Here is a 13,565-nt window from a genome sequence, read left to right as displayed (position 1 = left end):
AAAAACTCTTAAGAGAGAAGAGCGCTTAGGAAGGCTGTTTGAAAGTGACAATTTATAGTAAAAAAGGACTTCATTATTTGTTTCTTACCCACACCTATCATATCGCTTCAGAAGACCTGGATTTAACCACTGGAGTCACAAAATGTTGCCTTGTATGGACCTACAGAGCTGAGATATTCTAAAATTCTAAAAATCTTCATTTGTGTTCAGCAGAAGAAATACATTTTATTTATTTAAAATAAATAAGTAAATAAAAATAGAAAAGGGAGACAAGCATTCACATAACATTACTGAAGACCAAGAATAGTAATAACGTTACACATTTAAATTGACTGATTTTTTAGGACTGACTCATAGCTACTATAAGCAAAACAATAAAACAGAAGAAAAAGAAGAAAAAAAACACTAGGTAACACATTTAAACCTTTTTAAAGAAATCTGATCAAAGTCATATTAATTAAACAACAGGACAACTAATGCCACATGATAGGGTAACCATTGGCACAATAACAATAAAAGCAAAAAAACAAAAAATATATATTTTTTAAAAGGGTATATAATTTGGGGGTGTGGGGATAGGTAGGGTTAAAATGATCTAAAATAATCATTACATTATCATGTCTGGGAGAAAGAATATTTTGTAAAAATGCTGACTTAAAAATTCTTGAATATTTTCATTTTGAAGTGGTTTCACATCTTGTTAAACCTAATTCTGATATGAGTTCATGTAAAAAAAGTAGCTGACCCCTGATCTACAACATGATTGCTAAGTTAAAGTGTTACAAGAAAGGACTTGGGGAATTCTGGGTGTAGATTTCTTATATAGCATTGTACATGTCTTTAGATCTAATCAACACAAATACACACTGTCTGATGATGTGCAGAATGGTAGATCACTTCCTCTGGGTCCCTCCCCAGCATCTGTCCAGGCAGTGACCCAGAGATTGTAGCAATGTCCTGGAGACAGACCACTGATGGTATACTGTTTCCTTGGATATTTCACATCTGCAAACAAAGTCAAGCACCACATGAGAGAGCTCCAATTATTACTAATGCCACATCCCAAGTTGGCTCAAATTTACTGACTCTGTGAGGTCAGAAAACAGCCTCTATATCTCACTTTTTGACTTTCTCCTCATACGGTGGTATTCACTGAAAACATTTCCCTCAATTGTAGCAATTGTTCTAACATGCACATATTAAACTGCTGTATGAAGACGCTTCATGTCAAGTTTGACGTCAATGATGCAATGGCATTAGTTCTCACATGTGTCAAGACTGATCGCGGCAAGTTTAAATTTGCAGAAAGCAGTTTGAGAGCAATACACAAGCTGTTCAGTGAATAATGACTTACATTTCTGAAAAACATCTCCTTTTGTGTTCCATGGTAGAAAGAAAGTCAAACAGCTTTGGATGGACATGAGAGTAAATGATAACAAAATATTTCATTCTTTTCCTTTAAGAAAATAAGTGTAAACCTATGCATGTGAGTGCCAACAATGAAATATCTAGACTGGTTGTTTGTCTGTGCAATGCCGTCATTATGCTACAGTTACATATTTTGCCAGCAACTTTTGCTTGTTTTACAGGAAGAGAGTCTTTTCCTTACCATTATTTTGAATGTCTCCTTTCACATTGTCCTTCAAGTAGACTGTATACTTTGTCAAACAGCCACTTCTCTTATCGTGTGGGATTTCAGACCATTTCACCTGCAAGCTCTCGCTCTTCTTCCAGACTTGTTGGGGAACTGGACCCTGTCCTGGAACTATGAATTCAAAGACACGGAGATGTCTTATTTCAGTTCCTTTGATGAAGAATTATGAAGCTATGAAATACGAACATCAAGCCTCCAACCTGACTTCCATGTGGAAATGCCTTCAATTGATGCCATTCTAAAACCAGATGAGTGCAGAGCAGTTACTGCCCCCTGATAGCATTCTTTAGGTTGGAGACCTGTACAGACAGTAGAAGAAAAGGTACAATGAGAAGAAAGAGACACTTTTTATTACCCATGTTTATACATCTTAGAAGTTTCAAGTGAAATGTGAGGGTGGGTAGATAAAGAGCAGTAATATTAGTCAAAAAAAAAAAAATATATATATATATATATATATATATATATATATATATATATATATATATAATTGTGCAATTTAAGAAAGATTTGATAAGAATTATTAAAGATTCAAAATTGCATAGAAATCTGAGGGGACATGTGTCCTGTCAGTTTGAATAGGCATGATGATTCTGGATATTATTTGTTAATTTTGATTTCAAGATTGTTATCTTAGCTAAAACCCTCTCATTAAACTTGCCTCTAATGATAGCTTTGGTGTCCACCACTCTAATCCACTCAAGCCGATCTATCCGTCCAACTGGATACCAGTGCAACACATACTCAGTTCTATGGCCTGCAATGGCGAGCGTCGACCAGAAGAGGGCAATACTATGATTATTCAAGGTATTGTGTGACACAAAACCTGAAACCAGATCTGTAAACACAATAAGAAATAGTTAACTTTACTTTGTTGACTACATGCATTGAGTTTAATCACCTAAGCAATTTTCCTTATTTAAATCAGAGTAAACCCACACTAATTTGGGTCAACATTACCAAAAGATTGCAACTGCTGCAAATGGATGGTTAGTGAGTGAGTGAGTTAGTGTGTACTCCCCTATGCTTACCTAGAGAGCGCAGCTCAATAAATCTGACAGGAGATTGACCCACTGAGTTAATGGCAGAGACTGACACAGAGCAGTAAGTGCAGCAGATGTTATAATGTCTTCTGGTAGGTCCTACTATGATTGACTTCACTTTTATACTCTTCTCATATATATTATAACTTTGGATCTCCCCCTTGGCATCTGATTTGCTCAGTTCCTAAGACATAATGAAAAAGTACATTACAAAGTTAATTTTCATTATACGATTTAGTTACATTTTTAAGAATGAATGAATTTGACAAAACTGAATGAATCTGTCTATTATTGAGTCAGTTATTAATGATATGAGGCACAAACGTCACAGAGGCATTATCTCTGAAAGAATGAATTCTCAAATCCATCATTTCCTATAAGCCCCCACTCAATTTTTTTTTTGTAAACTGAAACTTCAATGTCGGCTAACTTTTGGTTTCAGACTAACAGTGTGTTTGGGAAGATGCAATTCACACCGTGCAAGTCATTGCTTGGTGGTGGTTTGACCTTTAAGGGCCTGTGCGAATGAAGTTTCGGGGGAGGGGATGTAACGGCCTGTCCATTGTGTACACACTAGAAGTGTAACGGTTCGAATTTCTCATGGTTCGGTTTGTATCACGGTTTTAGGGTCACAGTTTCGGTATGGTTCAGTATTTGCTTTGTTCAGAAAAAATATATTACTGCCAAATCCATAGAATAATCTATTTAGTAAACACTTCAACAGGTTTTCCCTTGAATAACAATCATTGTTTTACAACAGTAACCATAGTTTAACCATGAAATTTGTAGTAAAATCATACTAACCACATATAAACATGGTTACTGTCATGGTTACAATATATAGTAAAATCATGGCTACTATATAGAAACTACAGTATTACTGTTATAAAACTATGGTTAATTGTATCAAAACCATGATTTCTGTTCAGAAAACCATGGTGACAGCAGTCATGGTTACTACAATATTACTATAGTAAAACCATGGTTCATTTTCATCAGGGTCCTTAACTAAAAAAACAAACATTTTCTCTAATTACTAAATGAACATTTTAACTTAATACCTGCACTAATACGCTACATGCATCAACATAAAGTGCACTTCAAATTCATCTCAACATATATTCAATATTCGGAAGCTGTACATCACTATAAAAGGAATAACCTTGCTATTAAAATGCATATGAGAAGGGATGTTGTGATAATGCTGCTTGAGTATTTTAATGATACGTGGAAATCCCACATGAACACCCCAAACGCTTTAGTTATTGCTTCATGTCTGTCTGAATTAGCACTGGAAGGGAGTGTGTTCCGTTTCGGCTCACATGCGGCTCTTTCCCTGGGTGATGTCGGCGTAAAAGCTTAATCATGTGTCAATGTATTACTATAATGGCATTATAATGCCATTAATCAAAGCGCATTTTTGACGCTCGCGATAGATTACAGCCACGCGAGGAAACAGGAAGAACTTGTGTGCGCATTTTAAATAAACCCTCACACGCATTATTGACATGTATTACCAGTATGCGGCACTCGTGACAAGCGATGTCTGCAAACAGTGCCTGTATTGTAAACCTGTATTTGACCATCGCTGTTGTAATTGACTGCAAAAAAAAATTTCACAGAAAGGAGAAACGCAGGGGGCTTCTCTATCAGCGGCTCATTTTCTCCACATGCCATTTTCAACTACACACAACGCTTGCAGAACAGTGATGTCATCAAGTTGACCCACGTGAAACACAGGTGGAGCGTATCCATCTACAAAACTATTCAGGTGAGCTAGCGGAGGTTGTAACTGTGCCTGTCTGTTTGACGCTTTGTTTTCTTCACCAAACCTTGTGCTCCAGGTGCGTCATTAAACTTGAGGTGAACCGACCGCGGTGCCAATGCTTCCCGAACCGTACGGTACGGTTTTTTACCGAGAACCGTTACACTCCTCCTACACACCACTTGAGCTCAACAGCATATTGATACCAATAATAAATACATGTGAATATTTAAGAAAATATAACAAATAATTCTGGTTGGCAAAGTGTTACGTGCCTTCCAAAATATTCGAAAACAATTGTTTTGATATTGCAAGGGCTCTTGGAGGTACCAGACGTCAAGCACCTTGTCAGGAGCTAGAAAGAGAGAGAGAGAATTAAACAAAACATTTTATTTCACAATCAGTCATGTTCTTTGTGCCTTTAACCAGGCTTGTCAATTGAGCGTAACCTCTTTATGTATTTACATATTAACTGTTACACAGTTTTACGGAGGAAGGGATATCAAAAATACACAGTTATTTATGCTTTGTGAATCGTTGATGAGTCACATCCTGTGGGGTGTATTTCTCTGAAACATTCTCCACAATATTCAAAGATGAATCTCTTCTTTTTCTTCACAGTTAAACCAAAAGTCAGATCTTCCCTCAAATTTGATGTCCCATTATTTTTAATCTTTCACAGTTAAAAGTTCATTTAATTAGTCTTCTTCACCACAAAGTTTTTCTCTGTTATTTTGCCATCAGTTTGTGCCTTTATGACACAGGTTCTCTTTGAAAAATGTATTGATGTTGAAAGTGTTCTTAAACACCTGCAACGTGCTGACAAAGAAGTCTTACAATACTACGTCAATACAGCCAGCTTATCCAACACCATCACAATTCTGAGAAGCGCTTTCCAGAACACTTGTAACAACCTTAATTCACATAAATCCCTTTACAGCTTCTGTCTACATTTAAAGAGGTAGAGAACAGAAGCAAAATAACTTCACAAAAAAACTTCAAAATCCCACATCGCCCGAAAAGACAAAATGTCAAATTTTTCCTTATGAACAATGTAAAACGTCGTCATTCTTACCACAAGGAGCTACTTCCACTTTGTTGCTGTAACCTAATGTAGCATGGTTGATTCTGTTATGTTAAATAATATCTCTGACTTGAATCAAACCTGTTACTTAAGATGTTACTATATGAAGCATATATTTTTTTAATATTGTCAGTGTACTTACCTTCTTCTTTTGTTTTTGCTGTTTTTGCCAGACTCCAATCACTCCACAGACCTACTGTATGGTTTATTTTTCTCCTGATCTGGAACTCATAATTGGTATACGGCTGCAGTGAGGATATGTTCAAATTGCTCTCTGCATCAGTCTGCCAAAAAGAGACAATACAACGTGTCCTTATCTCATCAATTGAAGATCATTTTTGCTGCAATTATCTGCTGCACTCTGTTTGTGGTGAATCAAAGTTGTGCTGATATTCAGAACAACATGATTGCATGTGTGATCAGGGTTGGGCGGGTTACTTTTGAAATGTATTCCACTACAGATTACAGAATACATGCTGTAAAATATAATTTGTAACATATTCCATTAGATTACTCAAGGTCAGTAACGTGTTCTAAATACTTTGGATTACTTCTTCAGCACTGGTAGATTTTTTCACTTGTTTTGACTATAAAAACTCTGCCAGTACAGTAAGACAAAATGCACATTAAAATGACATTTTCTGAAAAACCTAAATATCTTATGCAGTGTTGTTTCTAAAACAAGATAAATCTAACTGATCTTGTTTTAAGGATTTTTTGATATTTTTACAGGAAAACAATACAAAAATTATCAAGAATACGATTTTTGCCCTAATATCAAAGGTTTTACTAGAAAAAATAAATTATGATCCAACGTGAATTTTCTTGATAAAAAAATATGATCGTGCCTTATAACATGTGAATGTAAAATGGCTAGAAATAGCATTTTAGCTTAGTGTAAAGCTGACAATTTACACAAGGTTTATTTCTATTTCTTCTGCTCCAAACTTACTTCAAACTTACTTCTCTGTCTGCTCGTATGAATGTAACACATCATAAGAAAGTGTTTCACTGCTGTTCAAATACACATTGGATTGCATCATTTATATGTATAAATGTTTTCCATCTGAAAGGACTAAATATTAAATGAAACAACTGACAATAAAATGCAAAGTAATCTCTTCAGTAATCAAAATACTTTTTGAATGTAACTGTATTCTAAATACCAATGATTTAAATTGTAACTTTAGTGGAATACAGTTACTTCTATTTTGTATTTTAAATACGTAATACCGTTACATGTATTCCGTTACTCCCCAACCCTGTGTGTGATTATGTATATGTATGATGATCCTTAGAGTCTAAAGACAATCTTACTGAGAGAATTTCATTGATAAAGAAACATCTAGAGATATACTGTGACAAACAAAATATACATTGTAGGAAGAGGAGCAACAAGTCTGGGGTTCAGTTTCCTACGATTAGAAAGAAGAAAAACCCCTTTCTTGACATTTCTTGTTCCAGTTTTGAGTCATCATGGAAGGCCTGTGGTCTGACTACTGAACTAATCCGTGAGGTTTTGTGGGTTTTGCCTGTGTCGTCACCAGTTGACTCCTTGCAGCTTGCATTTTGTTCTACCAACTTTACCAAGACAGATGACTGATAGGACTGCAGGTACAATGAAGTGACTTAATTACCACTTAATATGATATGGTAACCAAAGATTTCAACCAGAACTTTACCTGGAGGTTTTTCCAGGTCTCATTTTCTGCTCTGTATTGGACCTCAACCAAGTGCAAGTGTGCGCTGTGATTGTTGGTGCGTAGGCTGCAGTATCGGGAGGAGCACTCCACATGCCTGATATTAGGCCTTGAGGGTTTTACTGTAAATAAACAGAAAAGAAGGAGGTTACAAAACCTGAATATCAATACAGCCTTCCCAGTGCATTGTACTTTACAGCTAAAATACAGGAAATGCCTTTTTTCAGATTTCATTCAAGATAACGCACTTCATCAGCTGTGGTCTTCTGTAACAAAAACCTCAACTAGTGGGTTGGTGTAAAACCAGTTAATTTTGTAAAGCTGACCCAGTTTCGATTATTTGGAATCCCCCAACCCATAATGCAATCGCTATTAACCAACCGTTATATAAAAATAATATGCCAGCCCCCCCCCCAGAAGAGTTTCTCTTAATTATTCGCAAACATGACGTTCAGAGGAGAATTATGAGTTAATTTAGTGCAGTACCTGTAACAGAGCTTCTAGTGCGCATGCTACTCATATCTGTGTCCCTATTGTGCATGTTCATGCATTTGCTTTTTTACATTTTCCGATCGTAGCCTTATTTCCCTTTGAATCTGAACGTAACCGGCAAAAAACCGGCCGCCATAGCTGCCTTAGTGTTGTACTGTTTTAAACGGATCACCCCAGTGCTCTCATACTTTACTCATTCTTTATTATTCATCTTGTATCATGGCCTTGGTGTTTTAGTGTATGTATGTAATTTAGGTATTTTTAATGTAATTAATGTATTATTTTACTGAGCCTTTTCATCAAATAAAATTGTATATCCCTGTGGGTTAGACAATAATTTTTTTTGAATTTGAATAACGAAATTCATTCACAAACTTGCACAGTTTATTTTTGATAACATGTCAACAAACATGAAAGAACGGCTCACGCCTTTTTTTGCATTTATTGGCTCCATTTGCAAAGGAAAAAAAAATAATTAAACAGCTGAAAATAATAATAATAAAAAAAGGGAGATGTGGGTGAAATTGTATTTTATTTTCTAATTACTTTTTGTCTTCTGCTTTCTAATAACTTGCTCTTCTCTTGCGCTCTCTCTCTATTTAATTGGTTTTGGCTCATTACAGTCTCTCACTCGTCGGGAGAGTGCTCACACCTGACGATAAGACGTCTAGATTTCAAGCTGTTTTGAAAACTGTAGTAGCATCTGGGACTAGTCTCAGAGTGTCGCAGGAGTGTGCACACAATAAGACATTTCGCAGGAGTGTGCACACAATAAGACTTTCATGGCCATGTAAATGCATAAGTGGTGTTCTAACAGGTTTTTGAAGAGTGCACATGTGGGTGAACAGTCTGGAAAACAACCGTCATTGGATGGATCACAACAACAAGTCAACACAGTGGAAAGAATTCAACATTTCTGGGAGCACAGTGGGAAAAGCACATATATATACACTGTAAACTTTATCCATTTTTACACACCCATGTGAAAAAATATAAACTGTCCCTCACATTCAAGTATTTGTGCTTGTTCACTGGGGGAATCCCGGAGTTGTACGTAAGAGGGAAACCCCACTACTGTGGCGCAATTCTGCCATCGGTTGCAATGGAAAGTTAAGCAAACAAACACAGCAACAACCTTGGAATATCTAGAATTAAAGCGAAGCAACAGAGAATAAATGTGATGTCTTCCTCGGATGCCATGTTTGTTACTTACACAAGCGTCATAGGGATATTATGTTGCTGCTTACTGACCGAGCTGCTTGTATATGGGAGTAAAGAGTAAGCTGCTTATACAGTGCAGGTAAAGCAAAATGCCACTTTCTTGCAATAAGCTGCTTTCAGGTGTCTCTGTAAACATAGTCTTTGATTCTGCTCATTATCTCCTTTTGTGGTCCACAGATGCAAAGTGGAACAACACGATAGTGAGTTAATGCTGACAGAATTGTATTATTGGGAGAAATTTCCCTTTAAGCTCATCTAATCCCAATGCATTTTAATTTTTAAAAGTGCACTCAGTAACTTTTTGTTTGTCATCTCATCTTGGACTTATAGTGACATCTAGAGGCCTGGAGGCAGCATCATTCAAAATCATTAGTTTTCAGTAACAGATGCCACTGTAGAAATTCACTATTCACAATCAGCCATGATTCATTTAATCCAACAGCAAAAGTGTCCAATAGCAAGATGGTTAATGAGATTAAGTGAGTAGTATTCAGCTGGTCATGTGATTCTAAAAGGGCAGCTCTCACGAGGGTGCCCCTGCTCCATGTAGAATAAAACAGCTTTTATAAGATCACTGATGTGATTATAGTCCTTTTCTCATATATGAGTGGTCATGATTTTATAAATATTTTTCAAAATGACAATTAATTTCTGTTGGAGTAAAACCTTTTTAATGGGGAAAAATTACCAAGTGCACCTTAAATTGCGTCACTCTTTTAGTAGTGAAAGTATAAGTGAACATTTGGGAACTTCTTTACCAATGTTGCTGATGGTGAAGGTGTGAGGACCTGTGGTTGTTGAGCCCAAGCTATTAGAAACATTTAGCCACACAATGAGCTGGGACATTGAGCCAATGATGGGGAATGTGGCTGAACAAATCCCTGCAGAGTTCATAACACTCTTATAGCCAAAGTATGGAACCCCTTTTACCCTGAAAAAAAGAACAGGTTAAACATCATGATTATAAGTTCTCACAAAATGTAAAATGTATTTATTCACCCTCACCATCTTTTTTCCCTGGAACACAAAGGGAGATATTATGCAGAGTGACAGTCTGAATCACTATTCACTTCCACTATTCACTTACTAAAAAGATGCTATGAAAGTAAATGCTGACTGAGGCTATCATTCTGCCTAACATCACCCTTTGTGTTCCATGGAAGAGAGAAAGTCATCCAGGTTTGGAACAACATAAGGGTCAATGATGACAGAATTTTCTGGCTGAACTATTCCTTTATCTATATTACTTGTGTTTCTGCTCTGGTTTGTGCCATATGATCTGTGTACTCAAAGATCCTCCTTGGAAAGGTGATTTGACAACTCTTTTTACTAACCGTAACTGACATGTGGTCATGATTTTGGTATCCCTTCCTGTTTTCCAAGTACAGCTAACATTGCCAAATTCTGTTTTTCGAATACAAGTCAGGTTTTCTGGAATGCTTGGTGGGTCTGAAAAAAAAAAAAAAAACCCGCACATGACTGTCCTGCAAAAGATTCTCTCCAATAACTTTTAGTGCTTTGCAGTCGGCTAAGTTTCAGTCTCCACTCCTGTCCGCTTGTTCAACTAATTTTATGTTTACTTTCAGGATTCTGGTTTCAAATGACATGAAACTTGAACATGAAACTAGGTAAATAAAAGTCTAACATTCTTTATTCTGTGCTTTTAAAGGGCATATTTCAAGTCAGTTGAAATAATGTGACATGGTATAAATAACAGGGTTCCCACACATTTAGACCAATTCGTTTTCAAGACTTTTCCATTACTTTTCCAGTTGTTTGAAATGACTGGTTAAGGATTTTTTTTAATTATTTCATCAACATTACACTTATATATTCAAGAGCTGAGCATAACTTCAAAAACGTACAGTAACTATAGACATTTTTATGATTTTCACCCTTTTAAAGGTTTTAACAATTTCCATGACTTTTCCAGTCCTGGAAACCACAATTTTAAAATTCATGACAATGGGAACTCTTAAATAAAGACACATTACAGAAAATGCTGAAGGCTGTGCTTACATCCTGGAGTGATGTCAATTCCACATGGCTCTCGGTCCTTCATGCACTTACAGGTGAAGATGCTGAACTTTGTTAAATTCTTAACATCCACCGACACCACACTTGAATTAAACTCTGCATGCATAATTTTTTTCTTATCCTGAAAAAAGATTTTGGTGCATTGCTTGTTGAAGACACAGGAGACGGTGAAATTGGAACCTACGAGGACTTCTTTGCCTCCGCTTGACTTTACGGTGCACACCGTTTCTGCAAGAAGCATTAGCACAAATGAGTGTCACAACGACCCTCTACCTGCTTCTTTTTTATGCATGATAATGTTTGCACCAGGGTCACAACCACAGTAGACTTTCAGGGGGACAAGTCCCCAAATTATTCAGATTAGTGGTCAACCACTATGGGGTTTTTTCAATGGCTGATTCTTAAGATAGTCCTCTTACACTATTTATGACACTAGTTTCATAAACAACAATTCCTGAAACTAAAATTTAGAACAATTAAATGTGAGAAACAATATGCAATATTCTAATACAAAGGCAACATTGCAACATGCCATTCACCTTCTGGATTCATCACACTGACACTGATGGTTAAAGCCTACATATTATTATCAAATATTAATATAATCGCCTATACATAGCCTATTGAATTGAAGTGTCATCTCATGGAAATGAATAATAATAATATCATACCTGCTACTGCACCTGCGGCCAGGATGATGTGGAATATGAGAAGGACCGACCACGTACATTCAGAAGACATCTGGCTCAGTGCTCCACAGCATACAAACTCAGAACATCATCTCCCCTCCAAATAAACTCCTTCGTGCTCTGCGGACAGTCATTTATCATTTTTTTTTTTTTTTAACATTGTCTTGTCACCTCATTTTGTTTCCTTTTTGAGAAATTCACCTCACTCTTAAAATATACGACAGTTTAACAAGACAGTCGGGTGAGAAAACGTACATTTGCAGACGACGCGTTTAAACTCGACATTGATTTTGCTAAACTCTCACATTAGAATCACCGAAGCTGTCTACATTGTTGCAGTCTATACATGTAGGCTATTATAAATAACTTCTTTGAAAATAAAAGCAGAATTCCAGTTTGAGGCGTCGCGTCGCTTTACTTGTTTTAGATTTAACGCCGAAAACCAGGATGTTCTATGAGTGAAAATAACCCTTTTTTTAGATTTAGATGTGGTGTAACATGGCTTTATACTTACTCCTGCCCACTGGACAAAAATGTTCGGCTTGGTCATTTGGATTGATTGTGTGTTTTTAAAGTGGCAGTAGAGCCGTCCTTGTAACGCACCGCGCGCATCTCCTCCCTCTCTTGATAAAGAACTGAGAGCGCGTGAGGCGCAAACGCTTGTGTAATCGCGTAAAATGAAATGAGTAACGACTGAGTAACTTATTCTCCTGCACTCTGTATAGGCTACTTTTAGACAGTAGTGTTTTTGTTCATGCATTACTGTAAGTTATCTACAGGTTAATATGGGAGACTGGTGGAGAGTGATCTAGGTCTGGGCAAATGTATTAGAACTTTTACATATATTTTAAAGGTTATACATTTATTAATCACAATAATTGTTGGCTAAAACAAAGGTTTTATATTTTTGTATGTTATCTTTTACATTTTTGCTATTTCCTGAAATGTTTTGTGTTTCGTAATTGTTTTACTGTATACTTGTGCTATAAACCCTATTTGGCTGTTTAAGGAAAGGTTCCATTGTGAGAACTTTCCCCATACATTGTCACTATTGGGGCATGTTGTCAAAATGAGTTTACCTGTTCAATTAACTATAGCTATCTTTTTTCCTGAGCATTGATAGTGAAAATATTCAATCACGTTTTGTAACTAAGAATCAATGTGCCTGTGTAACGGTAGCCAGCCTCCGTAAGCGTGCCCGCCTCCCATGCCGGATACGTCGGTTCGATACCCGCTCAGAGCGGTTTGAGCAGAACCGGTTACAGTGGTGCCGTGACCCGGATGGGAGTGAGGTTTAGGGGGGTGAGTGTAACTGTAGCCAGCTGGTGGGTAGCTGTGCAGTGTGTAAACCTCACTCCCCTGGCCTCAAGAGATGCACTAGTGACTGACGTTAGAGGGTTTAGCCTCCTCGTTAGCATGCCTGCCTTGCATGCTGGAGACACTGGTTCAAATCCTGCTCAGAGCAGTTCAAGCAGGACTGGTTACAGTAGTGCCATGACCTAGATGGGAGTGAGGTTTAGGGGGGTGAGTATAACAGTTGTCAGTGTGTAGATACCTGTGCAGTGTGTAAACCTCACTCCCCTGGCCTCAAGAGGTGCACTAGTGACTGACATTAGAGGCTGTAGCCTTCAGTGTCCTTGTTAGCACACCCACCTCCCATGCTGGTTTGAATATATATATACTGTATAAATTCCATATGTACTACCATAAATACACATGTATATGGTGAGAAAACACATTTTGCCTCAATATTAGGTATAAATGATTAATTATTACCTACCATATGTAAATGTTGAAGAGGTTGTTAACAAGAAATCTTTCTCTTCTAAGTTGTGGTGAAGTCGCTTGGTTCTGTCAGACTTATAGTAGGTCTTGGTTCC

At 37.0% G+C, this 13,565-nt stretch overlaps 1 protein-coding gene and 1 long non-coding RNA gene across 3 annotated transcripts in view; one reads left to right on the top strand and one right to left on the bottom strand.

The window, feature by feature from the left end:
* Positions 1-5,858, top strand: part of LOC127449469 (uncharacterized) — a 9,200-nt gene extending 3,342 nt beyond the window's left edge. Inside the window, exons 3-6 of the long non-coding RNA XR_007898754.1 lie at positions 1,735-1,976; positions 2,328-2,461; positions 4,320-4,468; positions 5,720-5,858. This is a non-coding gene — a long non-coding RNA (uncharacterized LOC127449469). The remainder of the gene's footprint in view (positions 1-1,734; positions 1,977-2,327; positions 2,462-4,319; positions 4,469-5,719) is intronic.
* LOC127449451 (interleukin-12 receptor subunit beta-2-like) overlaps positions 1-13,565 on the bottom strand; it is a 19,126-nt gene extending 5,561 nt beyond the window's left edge. The window contains exons 1-13 of one of the 2 annotated variants that reach the window (XM_051712872.1): positions 13,466-13,565; positions 11,668-11,805; positions 10,979-11,224; positions 10,294-10,408; positions 9,718-9,890; positions 7,229-7,368; positions 5,689-5,830; positions 4,738-4,817; positions 2,686-2,881; positions 2,316-2,492; positions 1,855-1,953; positions 1,610-1,765; positions 868-1,005 (exon numbers count right to left, since the gene is read on the bottom strand). In XM_051712872.1, coding sequence (XP_051568832.1) covers positions 868-1,005; positions 1,610-1,765; positions 1,855-1,953; positions 2,316-2,492; positions 2,686-2,881; positions 4,738-4,817; positions 5,689-5,830; positions 7,229-7,368; positions 9,718-9,890; positions 10,294-10,408; positions 10,979-11,224; positions 11,668-11,737 — 1,732 coding nt within the window. In that variant the 5' untranslated portion in view covers positions 11,738-11,805; positions 13,466-13,565. Of the gene's footprint in view, positions 1-867; positions 1,006-1,609; positions 1,766-1,854; positions 1,954-2,315; positions 2,493-2,685; positions 2,882-4,737; positions 4,818-5,688; positions 5,831-7,228; positions 7,369-9,717; positions 9,891-10,293; positions 10,409-10,978; positions 11,225-11,667; positions 11,806-12,199; positions 12,334-13,465 lie in introns of those variants that run through there. The other variant, XM_051712871.1, reaches the window with a different exon arrangement.

This window comes from Myxocyprinus asiaticus, chromosome 12 (assembly GCF_019703515.2).
Source record: "Myxocyprinus asiaticus isolate MX2 ecotype Aquarium Trade chromosome 12, UBuf_Myxa_2, whole genome shotgun sequence".
Lineage (NCBI taxonomy): Eukaryota > Metazoa > Chordata > Actinopteri > Cypriniformes > Catostomidae > Myxocyprinus > Myxocyprinus asiaticus.
The sequence above is the reverse complement of the archived record's forward strand: the minus strand, read 5'-3'. Positions and strand labels throughout refer to the sequence as shown.